This window comes from Chrysemys picta, chromosome 5 (genome assembly GCF_011386835.1).
Source record: "Chrysemys picta bellii isolate R12L10 chromosome 5, ASM1138683v2, whole genome shotgun sequence".
Taxonomy (NCBI): Eukaryota; Metazoa; Chordata; order Testudines; family Emydidae; genus Chrysemys; species Chrysemys picta.
The window spans coordinates 130200753-130216850 of NC_088795.1; the positions used below are offsets into that span (position 1 = coordinate 130200753).

A 16098-nucleotide genomic window follows, 5' to 3' on the forward strand; every position below is an offset into this window, starting at 1 on the left:
CACCCACCACTTATCCTACCACTACAACGCCACAGAAACTTCTGGTATGGAGTTCAGCTCCTTAACAGTACAACATTAACAACTGTAGAAGGAAGTGTGGGGGATGGGAGGAGGAGGGATTCACCTGAGTTTGAATGTGACCAGATGTATAACAAAACCACCCTGCTGATGAGAGGTGAAGCATACTGTGGCTCAGGGGTGGCGGAGAGAAACTCCCCCTTTGCCTATTCAGTCTGAGGGTACGGTTACCGGAGGATCCGGCGGCAGGCAATCAATGTTCTGGGATCGATTTATCGCGTCTGGTTAAGACGCGATAAATCGATCCCGGATCGATCCCGGAAGTGCTCGCCGTCGACGCCGGTACTCCAGCTCGCCGAGAGGAGTACGCGGCATCGACGGGGGAGCCTTCCTGCCGCGTCTGGACCCGCGGTAAGTTCGGACTAAGGTACTTCGAATTCAGCTACGTTATTAACGTAGCTGAATTTGCGTACCTTAGTCCGAAGTGGGGGCTTAGTGGGGACCAGGCCTGACTGTGAAGCTAGGTAAATCTCTCAAGGCAGGCAGTACGTGATCCCTCCTGTTTTGACTCTGCTATAGTCTGGCTCCAGAATACCCTGAATCGGATTGCATTTTTCAGCACAGCAGCCTCCTAAAGGCAATCTGGCTTCATCAGGCAACCCACCATCCAGAACATTTCCACGGGCTGGAAGCTACAAAGAAGGACCTTTTAAGGTATGTCTACACTGCAATTAAACACCCACAGCTGGCTTGGTCAGCTGACTCAGGTTCCCAGGGCTTGGACTACGGGGCTGTTTAACTGAGGTGTAGATGCTCAGGCAGGAGCCTGGGCTCTAAGACCCTCCCTGCTTGTGAGGTCCCAGAGCCTGGGCTCCAGCCCAAGTCCAAATGTCTACACCACAATTTTACAGCCCTACAGCCCAAGCCCAGTGAGTCCAAGTCAGTTGATATGAACCAGCTGCAAATGTTTAATTGCAGTGAAGACATATCCTTAGAGCCTACTGTTACCAATGACATAAAATTGCACTTCAGTCAGATGCTGCAGTCAATTGGATTCAGTGACAGATCTTTGACACTCCTATGGTCTATAGTATACCAACCTGACTCACTCAGAGGTCTTAACTAGAAGCACATTTTGTGGAATAGGGAGGGGGTTACAGAGATGAAAAAAGTCCTCATCAAGGACTAGGACTTCAAAAGATATCTGATAAGCCTGTGAGTTACTGGAGTGCAGAACAAAAGCACCAACACAAAAAAATGTTTAGTATTAAAATTATTTCTCTCCCCCCCAAGAAAACTAAAAATATTTTCTTCAAAAACTTCCCCAATACATTCATCTCTAGACTAAGACCAGTCTTCAGAAATTTCAGGACAAAAGTTAATTCTCCTAAGAGAAAGTCTTGGTGTCTGTCTCCTTCTCGTGTGGCCCCTCCATCAACCGGTATTTTAGCACAGTTGAAAATCCCACCTCAGTCTTATAAGTTAGTAAGAATCAGACTTGTCACAGTGCAGACTATAAAACTGAACTTGGCTCAAAAGTAAAACAAATTGGAGGACTGGCTTTTCTATCCTCTTCAGCCCATGTAAACGTGCCATCAGGGTTGCTTATTGTGTATAGTTTTTGTTTTTGAAGAAAAGCAACTATAAAGCTTTAAATAAAAAACTTTATTAAATCATTTAGACTTGAAAGAAGTCACAATAATTAATGCACTTCACAATTGTAGTAAGTGCATTCTGTACACCACCAACCCAAATGGATTGATTCTGCATTTTATAAATAAAAAAACATATTTACAATGAACAGTAAAAGCTTCGTATTAGGCAGTTAAATTAGCAGATTACACAAACGCCTACACTTGATTTAGAAAAGTACAAATCTACAGTATTACATAATAGACTTATGACTTAATTAGGTTTAAAAATTCCAGAATTTCAAGATTTTGATATATGCTTAATTTCTTACTATGGCTCTTCATAACAATATCTATAACCTTTTTTGGGGAGCGGGAACGGGGGACAAAAACCTCCTTTTGCCCTCTACAGGCTTGCTAGTACAAAACACATTCCCTAAAATCTACTATGGTGTGGAAATACAATCCACCAGTTCTTCTAAAGACAGGCTATGAATAGTGATCATATGTACACCTGTGATACTTTTACTTTAAAAATAGTGCAGATTCCCAGTTTACCCACCAGGGACAAAAATGGAGTCATGATTTTTCAAAGTTTCAAGATCACCTTCATTTCTCCAGAAAGCAAGTGATCAGGGAATATATTCATCAGGTTTAGAGACTAATTTATTCTATAAAAATACAGCATTTTAATTCTATTTACATATAACAGATCTCTCCAGTTTCCCCCGACAGCTAACAAAATGTAAGCAGTGTGCTGGACCAACCAACCTATGAAGATCAAGGTAGAAAGAGCAATGGAATGCAAAAAGTTTAGTTACTGGCTTTCATCGGGTCATCTAACAATAGCGAACAAGATTAACTGAGCTCCATCCAACGTGTTTTCTACATAACTTGAGAAACAGAGAACAACTGTTTCAGAGATCAACATTACGTGACAGAGGTTCCGGCCTGCTGAATAATCACTTTGAGACGTGTGGAGTATACTCAGGATAATTGTGCCCAATTATTTGCTTGGTTGTCTTGAATGCTTAATTCCAGAGGAACTCATTGTCCGTGACCTCTGCCTAAGCAGTGATTTTGCTGGGAGTTCTAAGTCTTCAAATAAAGGGTTTTCTATGATGTCTTCTGCCTCTGGTCTTTCAGTGGGACTTGGAGAGAGCATGTGTTTTACCATAGTGTACTAGAAGAAAACAAATGATGTGCTATGTGACATTTCAGACAACAAAACTATTTTCAAATGGCAGTGTCATTTAATGTTCTAGCTTTAGTTTTAGATGCATGAACAACTAGAAGACACCCCAAAATGCTTTTCTAGCAATTTGTTCATTAATCCTTTGGCACAGTGGTTGGGAGTACATAAAAGGCCTGAAATCTGGATGCACAGTGGCATCAGATTGACCCTTATGTCTAAAGGATTAAAGGCCCACTTGTCTAGTCAAATCTGGCCCAAGATCTTTTAATAAAGCAAAAGGGGAAAAATAATAATTGCACATTTACAAACTCTACAAATCTTGTGCCAAGTTTCCCTTAAGCATGCACTCAATCCCTAGATTTAAGAAACTACTGATAGCTAGTCTTAAAGGGAAACTCCAGTGTGTCAAAGCATAATATAGGTAGATACATATTGAATAAATATTTTAAATAGTTAAAACTAAATATTTATTGTACCTTTAGAGAAATAAAGCACCTTTAATCTCACTTCAGCTCAGTACTCACAGCACACCACACCTGTAGAAGTCAGGCTGAAGGAGGCTGATCTAGTCTGAGTACAGGGCTGAAGCAGCCAGAAAAGAAACTGGAAATGAGAGACTCACAATTTCTCATGAAGGGGTTTTGCAAATTAGGACCCTCTTCCTCTGAAGTTATCCAACTACTTTAGAGGGACATAGATTTGACAACCCCAAAATATGGCATGTCATGCCCCATGATATATTTTTGCTTACACAATTTTCCCCTTAAAGAGATCTAACTCTTATTATTGGTTCCCAAGGGTGTGTGTGTGTGAATTCATGTGCAGCCCCTGTCTCACTTATCTAGGACTGTTTCCTGCATTACGAATATGGATTTAAAACACGAGGATGGAAAAAGAGATTATGTAAAGTGCATGCTCCTACATTAGCAAAACCATATTATTTTCAACTCATAGCAATTAGACTATGTGGGGCAAATGGTATCAGTGTACAGGTTATAGCAGTGTGATTTAAAAATGACTACTCCTTATTTCAGAGGCACAGTAAAGTACCTGAAATAGGAATTTGGTTAAAAACCAGAATAGCTAAGACTACTTCACTTGTCTTTGCCACTTGACATTCCAGTTACTTTGTAATATAGAACTAAGATCAAATAGATTTACCTCCTGTGCATATTTCTGAGTAAACAAAGGTGGAAACGTCAAACTTCTTACGTCACTTAATGTCTGTAACAATATTAAAAAGAGGTCATTAAACATCTTGTCCATTTAATTATTGTTCTCAAAGTTAAGATACAAACTTAACAAAACTGCACTATGCACGCAAATCAGTCCTGCACAATACTTTTAATACTGCTGATGAACAAGAGAGAAACTGTAGCATTTATTAAGACTTATGTCATTGGTTAGAATGACGATGCACTTAAACAAAAATTCAAGTCGCTGCTTCCCATGGGGCAGAGTTTGCACTCACAGACATGACAGAAGAGTTCGGGGTTTGTAACGCTAAGAAACCCAGCCACTTCCCCATAGTAATGCTTTTCTGGCCCAGCCTAATACTGTCAACAGAGCAGTATTATGGACAGTGTACTGCTACGAACACTTGGAATCGTCTGTATTACACCTAGGACACTCAAGATTAAGATGACTGGCTAAAGATCTTAGAAAGCCAAATGGATACTCATACCTACTTCATACCTATTGACTAATGAACAGATTACAAGTTTTATAATTCATTAGAATTATAGTTATAATTCATTAGAAACTTAGTTGCCTTTGTGCAACATAACCCATCTCCTTACAGTCCATGTTCACTTCATACCAAATGTGTTGGCTCCCTCTAGTGGAAATATTTTCCCCAGTCAACTATAGTTACAAATCACTACGCTGCTGCAGCTAATAATGAATTTAAATTGCCTAATTTCCAGTACTAATCCATGACCCATTTGAGCATGCCTTAGAAACAGGAGATGCTTTGCATTTGACTTTGTTAAAAAAGGGCCCCATTTGCAGCAATTTGGACACAAAATCTGAAGCTTAAAGTCAGTCAAATATTATCCGGGAACCGAGAAGTCTAAACCCCTGATGAGTCATACTGCCGGGCGGTGACTGCCGTTCTAACTCGGCCAGGAAAAACAGTTTCATGGAAAAAGGGCACTGAAATCTTGGGATTAAGCAGGGTGTCGTCTGAAGAATCCTGCTCTCTTTGTAGGACTAAGTAGATCAGCATTTGGTGTTCTAATTTAGAAGTATCTTGCACTGCCACAGCCCCACATCTGCCTGAGCCCTGCTGCTTTGGTCTGAGGAAGGGCCAGAAGTGACTCATGCTCTGAATCCTAAGCTTTCAGTTCCTTGTCTGTTGCCCAGGTTTTATTGGGGGTAAGGCACTACTGTCTAGCTAAGAGTCAGGGAGAGGGCTCTTATTTTTGGCTACTAGTGCTCAATCATGGCTAGTTCAAAGAGCCCGTTGAACAGCCCTTCCTTACCAGCATGACAGGTGAGTGGGAGGAAGTGAGCACAGGATTAGCTAAAATGCCATCCTGAGCAGGATTAGCTGAAGTCAAGGGTGTCACACACACACACACACAAAGAAAATACAGTGAAAACAAAAAACAAGAGTTCTCTTCTGATTAGCCATAGACTCATGGGGCTTGTCCAAACAGCCACTCACTGCATGGCAAGTCAGGGTGTAAATCTACAGCACCCCAGCCTGCCGTGCACCAAGGGTCCATGGGGCTCCTGCTGCCAGTTCTGTAGGGTGCTTTGACCTACTGCTGGTGCACTGCAGATTTACGCCCTGGCTTTCCATGAATGAAATCGTTGTACAGACAAGCCCCTGGAGGTAGCACTCTGGATACAGTGTGATTTAGGGTCCTGTTCCCTTGACTGACAGGTTTGCTTCTGCATCCATGGCAGAAAGTGGACAGACAATGATCTTACTTATTTTATGGGCTTCTTGCCTGAGAATGAGAAGGAAAGTGTTCTGGGGTTGGGGGTGGGAGGGGGGGAAATGTGTTCCAGTAAATTTAATGTTACTATTTCACAGTGGAAAAGCAGAATTAGAAGTGGTTTTGGCGACAAGTGACTCAAGTTAAGCAATTACCCTTGCTCTCCTGGGGGCATGTTCATATAGATTATAAAACCCCACAGCTATTAAGACGCCGTACTCAGTGGAGTGCAATACTGCATTAGGAGAGATGCTTTCAGGCCAGACTTATGTTCAGTGGAAAGGGCTGGGAGACAAAACTTGAACTACCCCAAAACAGTCCACTTCACAAAGAATTTAAATCCACCATTCGTGTCAATAACTAACCTTGGTGGAAACACAACCACTTGTCCTCTCCTACACAGAAGATTATTCACCAAGTGCAGGCAAGGCTCCTTCCCTGGCCCTCGTTTTTCTGCTGTGAATGAATTCTCAAGGAGCAAGGAAGGATCTATATACATTTTTCTAAATCAGACTTTCCTAACAGAACACTTAAGTGGGAATTACGATATAACAGAACGTAGCAGGAAAAACCATTAACCTCTCCCCGATTCATGGCTAATGCAACACGTGAACAACGAGAGTCACCCAATTGCTGGAGAAGTAGGCAAGGCTGCTTTAAGGTCAGGAAGTCTACTCTGACTGGACTTCAAAAGCAGGGAAAAGCAGCAGGAACCTTCCCTGGGTGTTTTGGAGGAAGGGGAGGAGAAGAAAAGAGAGAGTGGAAGGGGTGAAAGGAAGAAGGGTGACATATAGAAAATGAATCCAAGAATTGGGTTTCAACTACAAAGCTGTAATGAGATCTCTGGGTTCTGGTACATTCTAGTTCTATAGCTTCCCTTAGATGGCTTTAGAAATGAAGAAATTATGGCCTCATAATTAAGTTGCCCATATTTGCTCTACTGTACAAGTCCTGCATACTGCTCCATGTCACTCAGATTCGTGGGCGACACAGAAACAATTCTTTATTACACTGCAACCAACTCTGGCATGTCTTACTGCTATATCATAATAATCTCATACAAATATCTGGTAAGGCACTTTCATACAGTACATTATATACAGAAATGGTGGAATTGAGATTAGTATTTTTGCACAAGAGCATACCTACCCTAACCCGCTCCATCTGAGTATTAAAGGGGTAAAGCAGCTCAAACAGAATCAGTCCCAGAGAGAAGATATCCACTTTGTGTGAATACGTGTTCCCATAAATCTGGAAAATGCAAGATCAGGTTCATGTTACTTGGAGTGTTCTGACAGTATTTATCAGTGCATTTGAAATCACTATGGAACACACAAAACCCCGTTAAGTTAAATGCACACAATCAGTTCTTTACAGGGCTGAAGAGGGTGATTTGTCCGGCACTATATTCAGGTTCTAACAGTAATGGTCTTTCCTTAGAAGCATAATTGAACAAGTTTTACAAGTAATTTTTTTAAAGTAACACTGAAAATACCAATATCAGATTTCAGTTCATACTGAAATTTTACTTTGATGGGCACAGCATAAGAACCCGAACAGAACTCTGATCACATCAAGTTATAATCCTCCAAACTAAAAAACAGATCAAGGTCCTGCATCCTGGGAATCTGCTATATATTGCCAGGAATAAGGTCATTATTCCTTCAATTCCTAGCTAGATTTTCAGTGGGGCCTCAACATGGCTTCCACGTGTACTCACCCAATTTCGCATATGCACTTTTCCAGCACCAACACCTGCATGTGCAGTTGGACTTTTAAAAAAAAGCTTGCGTGAACTCCATCACCTGGGTTCACATAAGTCAGTCCTGGAAAGGTGTGTACAGGCATGTATGTACACAAGTGGATGCCGAACTCCAGTTCTTGATAACCCCAATATCTGAGTATACACATGCAAGGCATGAAATTGATCCTGACCACTCAATACTTTTCTGATAGGCAGAAATAAATTAAACAAACTTTAAAAAGATATTACATCTTTTTTCAAGAACAGAATTAAATCCATTCACAACACTGCATCGTGCAAGAGAAAAACCTCACCTGTTCTGGGCTCATGTAAAGTTTGGTCCCAACTTGTCCTGTGTGTCTGGCATAAGCTGGCATTGGAGTAAGAACAGATTCTTCCTCCTCATCTTGGTCCATAGCAGTTACCAGGCCGAAGTCCCCAACCTTTACTATATCATCCATTGTGAAAAATATATTGGAAGGCTGGAAAACCAATCAGATGAGAGAAAAAAAGAATTACAAACATGAAACAAAAGCCTTCACCTCCCTATTTACAACAATTCATTCAGGCAGACGATATTAAAGGTGAACTGCAAAATAAAGATCAATTTACTTAACTGAGAATCCCGGCTACCCTGGCAAAGAGCATTCAGCATTAACGGAAGTCTCACTTTCTTTAAATCCCTTTAACGGACAATGGTTGGCTACTGCCTCCCTGTAGAGGGTTGAACACGCTTTACATATCTATTGTCAACACCTCTATGAGGGAAACACTCCTAGAGTAAGAGTGGAGCAACTCAAGGTGCATCTACACGGCACACTTTTTGGCAGCATGTAGTGTGCCTACATGGGACACCCCCCTGCAGGGTGTAGATGGTGAAGCACTGCTTACACGAGTAAAGACATGCCTGAAGTCTGTGGGTATGTACCTGGGTATATATCCAATACGGTCTCTACTCACCCAAGCAGTGTCTCCCTGCCTACATTGCTATTTTTAGCAGTGGAGGAGTCTCCTGCTGCCTCCCTGCTGCTGGAGCCTTTCCCCGCCACAGAGAAGTACTCTGGCGGTGGGGAAAAGGCTCTGGCAGGTGGAATGCAGCAGGGAACTGTCTCCTCCCTGCCAGAGCCTTTCACTGACATGTAGCTACATGCCACGGTGTGGACAGAGCCTGCTTTTCACTGCAGCATGTAGCTTGACATACCCTAAACGCGGCCTTCATTGATGTGCAGTGTAGACATAGCCTGAGTCACAGAGAGGTTCCTGATCCCCCCTTGATCACATGGCTGGGTTGGGAATTAAGTCACAAATCAGTGGCTGGGTCAGGAATGGACGTCTGTCGTGCTCACTCCGTCCCCTGATCTGACCTGCAGACCACACTCTCTGAGTAGTTTTGACCCAGACTGCAGTACCACTCTTAATCACAACATTACATTATAAACATAACGGAACGCTGAGAATTAAGTCCATGCTTTCCTACCGATACTATGCTGATCTAACTGCTAGAAAGCCAGACCAGTATATCCACAATGGAACAAAAAGGTAAATCCCGATTTAAAATCGAATATTTTTATGGTTTATGAATGTAGTAGTGAACTAGTCTCAGCCCCAGCTTACTAACTGCCCGAAAACACAATCACTAGCAAGAGCTACTGACCCATAACGACCTCACACACACACACACACACACACACACACACACACACACACACACTGCTGCACACAGAAAAGAGCATCTGTATAATGATGGTTATTTCTAAATGATGTAATGCAAGTCTCTATTCTGTTTGGTCAATGCCCTCAGACTTCCTACTGACATGCCCACAACAGATGCGGCTGTCTACCCTCCCACTACCCCAGGTATTAAACACATGAAAGGAGTTATTTTAGTGGAGGAAGGGTGGACTTTAAGAAGGGGCCAGAAGAAGCAGGGATAGAGGAGATATTAGGAATGGGGCTAGGTGAAGAGGTGGCTAGAGGGAGTTGAGGAAGTCTACGCCCCTCAGAATTCATCACCAGAGCACAGAGAGGTGCATGGGTGAGAGGACACAAGACATGTTTATTGTCCGTTAACCATGGAGCAGGGAACAGAACTTTCTTGGCAGAGCTGGAGCTTTGGAATGCTTTTCCACAAGAGTAAAGAACGGTTACAAACCTGACCACCATCATCTCCAAAGCACAACTCACTACCTTGGCTTTGCCACCATTGCCACCTGCCCATGGTGTGGGGGAGAGGGATGAGTGAAAGCAAAGTCGGTTGACTTGAGTGTTAAACGCTTAGATAGCAGCTCTCAGCTGAACATGGTATAAATCTATAGACAGGGAGTGCCTTGTTAATTCAGTAATAATCACTCCCGGGGCTGGTAAACTCAGCCTCAGGGCTTGTTTCCTACAAGAATTTCCTAAAATGAATACCTTGCCCTTGAGAGTTTCAATGCCGTATAATTACCACCTTGTAAATGTAGAACATCCTCAAAAATCTCTATAAAAGGTATTTCTATGGCCCTCATCACCAGTGTATGAACACCTCCCAACTGAAATGAATAAAAACTCTCCCTTCCCCAACCTTCTCTTCCTGTAGGTTGGATATCAAAATACCTATTTCAGACTAGTATGGAACTAGTCTGCTGGGCACAGATTCCTCCACTAGTGATTTAGATACCATAGCCTCAGGTTGTCTCCAGTTTACAGACAAGATCACACTTCCTCCTCCAAGACAATGAAAAAGGAAGAAAGTGTTATGGATAGGGAGAGTAAGGGATTCTAAAAAGCAGGGGAATTGGACCCCCAAGAACAGATATTTTTCTTTCAATCCTCTTTCCCTTTACCTAGCCTATAGCTTCAAGCAATCAAGGAGATCTGGAACTTGCAAACATTACAAATGGCAGCAAAAACAAGCCAATGAGTAAACAAGGAAGAATAACTTCCTGAGAGGAAAAAGATCAAGCAGTAGACTCTCTGATGTAAGGTAACAGGTCAAAAGGAAACTTTAGAGGGATGTGGCCATCACTCAGACAACTTTTCTAAAGCATTTTTTGAACAAGATGAAGTTCTCAGTAGTATGCTTTTTTCATGTTAGCAATGGAGCAAACTGCCTTTCTGGAAAACTACTGCCTGGTTCGGGAACTCTGCCTGCAATTTGTCCCATAAAGTGAGACCTCTTTTCTCTTTTGGTGTCAGATGCCAGAATGAGCTTGAAAAGGTATTATAATGAAAACCAGACAGTTTTATGTTCATGTTGCTCATTCCCTTCCAATGAAATCCAAGTGTGACATCTCTCATTGGTTGAGGGAATAGCATAAATTCCTTTTACCTTGAAATGAGGCCAGCTCTGATCAGCGAGAGCCTTAAATACCTGTATTTATAATGAACAATCCTGGAACTACGCAGTTAATGAAGTGTGGTTACTTACTAAAATGGTACGAACAACCTCTTATTATATTGGACAAACCACAGAATTAGGTAAAGATGTGTTCCAGTAAGTTTCAAGAACCACAGAAAAGTGAATGAACCAGCTTGTTGATTCTACCAAGAAAAACAAATAAGCTTCCCTCCTAAAACAGCATCCGAATATCGTAGCTGCAAGATACAGATTTTTAGACACTTTTTTTGGACACTCAATAAAGACTGTTGTTCATTCAAGGGAATACCTACTAAGCAAGAATTTAGAAAGGGGAGAAATTTAGAGCATCTTATCCACCTCCTTGCCAGTGTGTGTAAAACTTTGAGGAGGCCCTTGCAAGATTCTAACTCACAACTGCTAGTTTAGAAGGTCAGAGCTCTAACTGAAGATCTATAGGAAAGACAGTTACCTGTTCCGCAACTGGTGTTCTTTGAGATGTGTTGCTCATGTCCATTCCATGACCTGCCCTTCTTCCCCACTGTCGGAGTTTCCGGCAAGAAGAAACTGAGGGTGTGGGGAGCTGGCAGCGCCCCTTATACCATGGCATATATGTGCCACTCCAGTGGGCCCCAGAGCCGGTCCCCTATGGATTCCACTGAAGGAAAAACTTCTGTCACTAGCATGTGGTGAGCACACACATCTACAATGGAATGGACATGAGCAAGCACTCAAAGAACCACCTCAGCACCTTTGTACTGGAGAACCAGTTTAAGCCGCTGATCCCAATGAAAGGCTCTGGGAAAGCTATAAGATACCCATAGTATTATTATTACTATTGTGTTTTAACAACATTTTTTCCATGTGTGGGGCCAGGTACCAATATGTTTACAATTAAAGAATCTGAAAATTATCCTTCTGTTCCGTTTCTCAGGGATTAAAATTTCTGATTCTTGGTTCAAAAATCAATAGCAAAAAGTTTGCTGGTTCCAAAAATAGTTGGACTGGTTCCAAGTGTTTCTAACTCTGGCATATTTTTGCTGTTGTATCTCATTTTGAACTCTGTAAAATGTTAGTTTCAGAAACCTTAACATTCTTTGTACCTGTGATGGCTGCCTTCCCCAGCACAGTCTGTGTGTTTCAGTTGATGTCAAATAGTTACGGTTTCCATGTTTGAGGAGCTATAACATTTCAGATAAATGTGGGGGGAAGAGTGGACTTTATCTTGTTCTTCCAAGTTCAATATTTACTCCAATTAATTGGGCAATGACCGCTCCTCAACCAAACAGGAACTACCTCGGACATCAGCAACAGCATGGGACTCAGTTTCTCAGAATTCATTGGGAGAAGCAGCGACAGTGAAGTATAAATAGTATCTAAGTTTCGATATTCATCAGCACATACTGATGGTGTACAACAGTGATTCTAATGCTAGCAGCCACTAACATCAGGTCAGAATTTAAGTAAAGGGGGAAAAGGTACAATGACAATCAGAATGATGCAATTTTAATTTATGACCTCAATATCTCAAACCATCAGAACTAGAAACAAACACTACAACAGCTTCCCCATGGCGAACAGCATTCACTTCTAGTCCTGATGTTTTAATAGATATCAGACATTATAAAGTCATTACAACCCTCAGACCAGTTGTACTTAGGTTTTGGCATTGGTCCACGACTTCAACTGCGAGTAGTTTAATTTTCAATTCTGGAATGACAGCACTTTTTACCTTCGATAACCAGAGTTCCTAGGCAGTATCACCACAGCAAAAGGAAGAAGAGAGATACCAGTATTAGCTGGTTCACTTTGAATTGTAGAACTGATTTCAGAATGGAAAGTAACTATGGCCTCTAGCACAACCACCACCTAAGGTGCATGCTACCATAAAGTAACTCCACTGGAAACAGAGTGAACTAAAGGATGTCATAATGAATGCACCTTAACTGTGCCTGGTAGGAATAATCCTATAGTTGGGAAATCTTCATAGCCATAAGTAATGGTAATATTTACCCCACCTGGACAAGTGTATTTCCAAAGCACTGTGCAAACATTAACTAACCCTCACAACATCCCGTCGAGGTAGAAGATGCTGTCTACTACCTTAATGTGGAAAAGACACAGGGTTTGGCTTCACTGCAGCCTTAGTTTGAGGTATAATGCAAGTGCTATCCCTCACTTTATCCCATACACACAAAAAACCTCAAGCTAGATTAAAGTGGTGCTTTAAACTTGAGATAGGCAAATTATTCTGGGGGCGTGGGATGAAGCTCAAGAGGTGCTGAAGCTCAAGCTAATAATGTAGTGGGGACTCAGCTACTCCATGCTGTTAATACACTCAGTGCTACCCACGCGTTGTTTTGCAGTGTGACTGTTCTCACTTGAGCCAGGTTAAGTCAAGAGCAGATAACTGGAATGCACATAACTTGCACTAACACTGCCGCAAAGACAAGGCCACAGAAGGAAAGAAAGGACACCTGCCCAAGGACACACAGTGAGTTAGAGACACAACTAGGTTTACAGTTCAGGAGCTCCAGGCTTCTAGTGATGCACACCAGATCATGCTGGATAGTCAAAGGGGTAAGATCTGGGTAGTGTTCCTTATCAATACAAACCTTGAGGTCCCTGTGCATTAGGCCTTTACCATGAAGAAACTGAACTGCCTCAGCTATCTGCAGGAATATCTGCAGACACTCTGCTCTTTCCCGCTCCTCTATCGTGCATCTTCTGTTCATCCAGTCTTTGAGGTTTTCCTTCCTGCACAGCTGCATCTGGATATAGAGGTATACTTTTGGCGAGGTGGGTTTGACTTTTTCTGCAATATTTTTAGAAAGATCCAGACTTAAACTTGTTGGCCTTGGAGGAGAAACAGACAGAGAGCTTCCTGAAGGAGATTTCCTATTCCCAAATCCTTTTGCACTTGTTGCTTTTTCCTCAAAATGGCAGTAGTCATGGGAAGCATCACTTCTGTTACCTTCCTTACTGGAAGTATTATCGCAGCCAGAATCCTCAAATACAATGGAGGAAGAGGTCCTCTCTCTCAGCCGTACACCAGGCACAGTTGGAGGACAAAGTTCAACGGAGTGGCCTGGATCAGTCTCATCAACAGTACTGTCCTCTATATCACAGTCTGTCAGGACACTGTCCTGCAGGTTTAACATCAGATCTGCTGACTGGTTCAAGTCCCGGTTGTCAGTGGCAGAGAACTCCACTGGAAAAAGTTGGCTCTCTGATGAATCGGACTGGCCACAAGCTATCCCCACAGAGAAAGACTTAACCCTCTGTGGTGATGTAGCAATAACTTCAATGTGCTCCTTGGTAGAGAATGGCTCTGTTCTAATTTTGAATGATGGAACGTCCATCGGACTGGGAGAACTGAGCGGCCAATCAGTACTAAAAAAAGGAAAGTCAGATTAATACTCCAGAATTGTGTTTAATCCTAAATGCATTGTCTGCAGATAATATGGATCATTTAAGGGGATCTAGCAAGATCTCTATTAGCTTTGCTAGTGCAAAGTAAAGCATGTCATAGTAATAAATTACCAAACACAAGCAGAGTTATCATTAACAATCAGGATCCTTTATTATTTAGATTTATTACTGATAGCATTGTTTTTCCCTCTATGCTCGCAATACACTAGAAAGTCCATATTAATCAAAAATCTGAAATGCACCTAATGAAAATACAGAGGTCATATAATGAAATGAAAAAGTTTAGCAGGCAGTATCTCAGTGTTCATTGTGCATAATTATGCTTTTACTGTAGCACAGAAGGGGTTAAACTGGTAGACTATCCCTTGACATTGTGATTAAAAGATGCTTTTGTATTCAGTTTGGAAACTGAAGCCAGGGTTGTGAAGTTTAAAATTACATTGTAGCAAAATAAGAAAATTCTAATCACACCAAGGCCCAAGTGCAAAAGTCAAACCAAGTACTGTAGAATCTCCCATAGGCACAAAACAGAATTTTATTAAAAGGCTAGAGAACACAGGCTAAGAGAAACATTTTAAACGAGATGCAACATATTTGTACATTGCTAATTAAGTCCATCAACTTTAGTTTAAAAATGTATAAGCCTGTTTATACTGGCTGGTCTCTATACTTCTTGAATACATCAGCCTTCCCATCCCAATCACCAAACACACCACTTTCAAAAGATACAGAAACTGTATGTTACCTTTCGTCTTTTATCCACAGTTCATCCATTTTTTCCTGCCATCTCTCAGGTGGTGCTTCCAGCCACGCATTGAAATATCGAACAATACCTGGGTGCTCAAGTTTAGCTAATGCTTTAACTTCTCGCATCACCTTTTCACGAGCCAATTCCCTAGGATTAAACAAAAGATATCACATGCAGCAGTCTTACTCAGGCATATCTGAAGAGGATTTAAGCACTGAAATTTAACCAAAGCCAGACTAGTATGAGTTGGCCTATTGGTATTACTCTGCACAGACGTGATCTATCTTGAATTCCTCAGCCTCTCTCCCTGCAGTTAAGAGTGCTATAGATATTGCAAGTTCAGCAGTTATGAGCACACCCACTCAGAGATCTCGCTTTCAATTCAGAAGGAGCAACATAAAAGGCGAGACTTTTCATCTCATTCTGTTCTCAGTCATTCTCTAGAGGTGGGGAAAGGGTTAGAAGGAGTATCCTCAAGTACACAGAGGACCCTTAGATACACAAAAACTAAACTGAAAGGAAATTAAGGTTTTGCAGGATAAAATTCAATTCAGTTTATGTCAAACTATTCGAGCATCAAGGACTTTAAACTGTAACATATAGAAGTGTCTGTGTTTAGAGTCATTGCCCCACTTAACTCCTACAGGAACAGCAGAAAAATACAACCTTTAATTACAGTAAAGAATCTAGAAAGTTAGTTATGCTGCATAATACTTTAATTAGCATTTATAGAGCATCATACACAGATAGGGCTTTACAAGAGAGTAGTTTATCCAGATTTTACCAATGGGGAAAACATGGCAAATAGGGAATAGAACTCAGGCCTATGATTCCCTGACCAGTGTCCTAGTTACTGGGCTAAGTGCAAAATCTCTTTAGGAGACTAACTAAAGTCAAGTTACAATTGTTTCATTCAACAGCTACCTGTACGACAGGGTAAAATTCAGATACTTGCACAAATTTTCTGAACAAAACCTTAACCTACGAGTGAAACTCACTCACTTAACATTTACGAAGAAAACAGGTTTAATAGCTTAGCTCCTTCTCC

General features: G+C 41.6%; 1 protein-coding gene across 3 annotated transcripts in view; it reads right to left on the bottom strand.

Annotated features, from left to right (window-relative positions):
- Nucleotides 1–1664: 1664 nt before the first annotated feature.
- Nucleotides 1665–16098, bottom strand: part of EIF2AK3 (eukaryotic translation initiation factor 2 alpha kinase 3) — a 64707-nt gene continuing 50273 nt past the window's right edge. The window contains exons 12-17 of one of the 3 annotated variants that reach the window (XR_010601642.1): nt 15048–15197; nt 11957–14263; nt 7848–8015; nt 6939–7040; nt 4006–4068; nt 1665–2832 (exon numbers count right to left, since the gene is read on the bottom strand). Coding sequence is in view for 2 of the 3 variants with exons in the window: in XM_008169718.4 (XP_008167940.3) it covers nt 2656–2832; nt 4006–4068; nt 6939–7040; nt 7848–8015; nt 13486–14263; nt 15048–15197 (1438 nt within the window). In the remaining variant the exon portion in view is untranslated. The remainder of the gene's footprint in view (nt 2833–4005; nt 4069–6938; nt 7041–7847; nt 8016–11956; nt 14264–15047; nt 15198–16098) is intronic. The other 2 variants (XM_008169718.4, XM_042855587.2) reach the window with 2 other exon arrangements.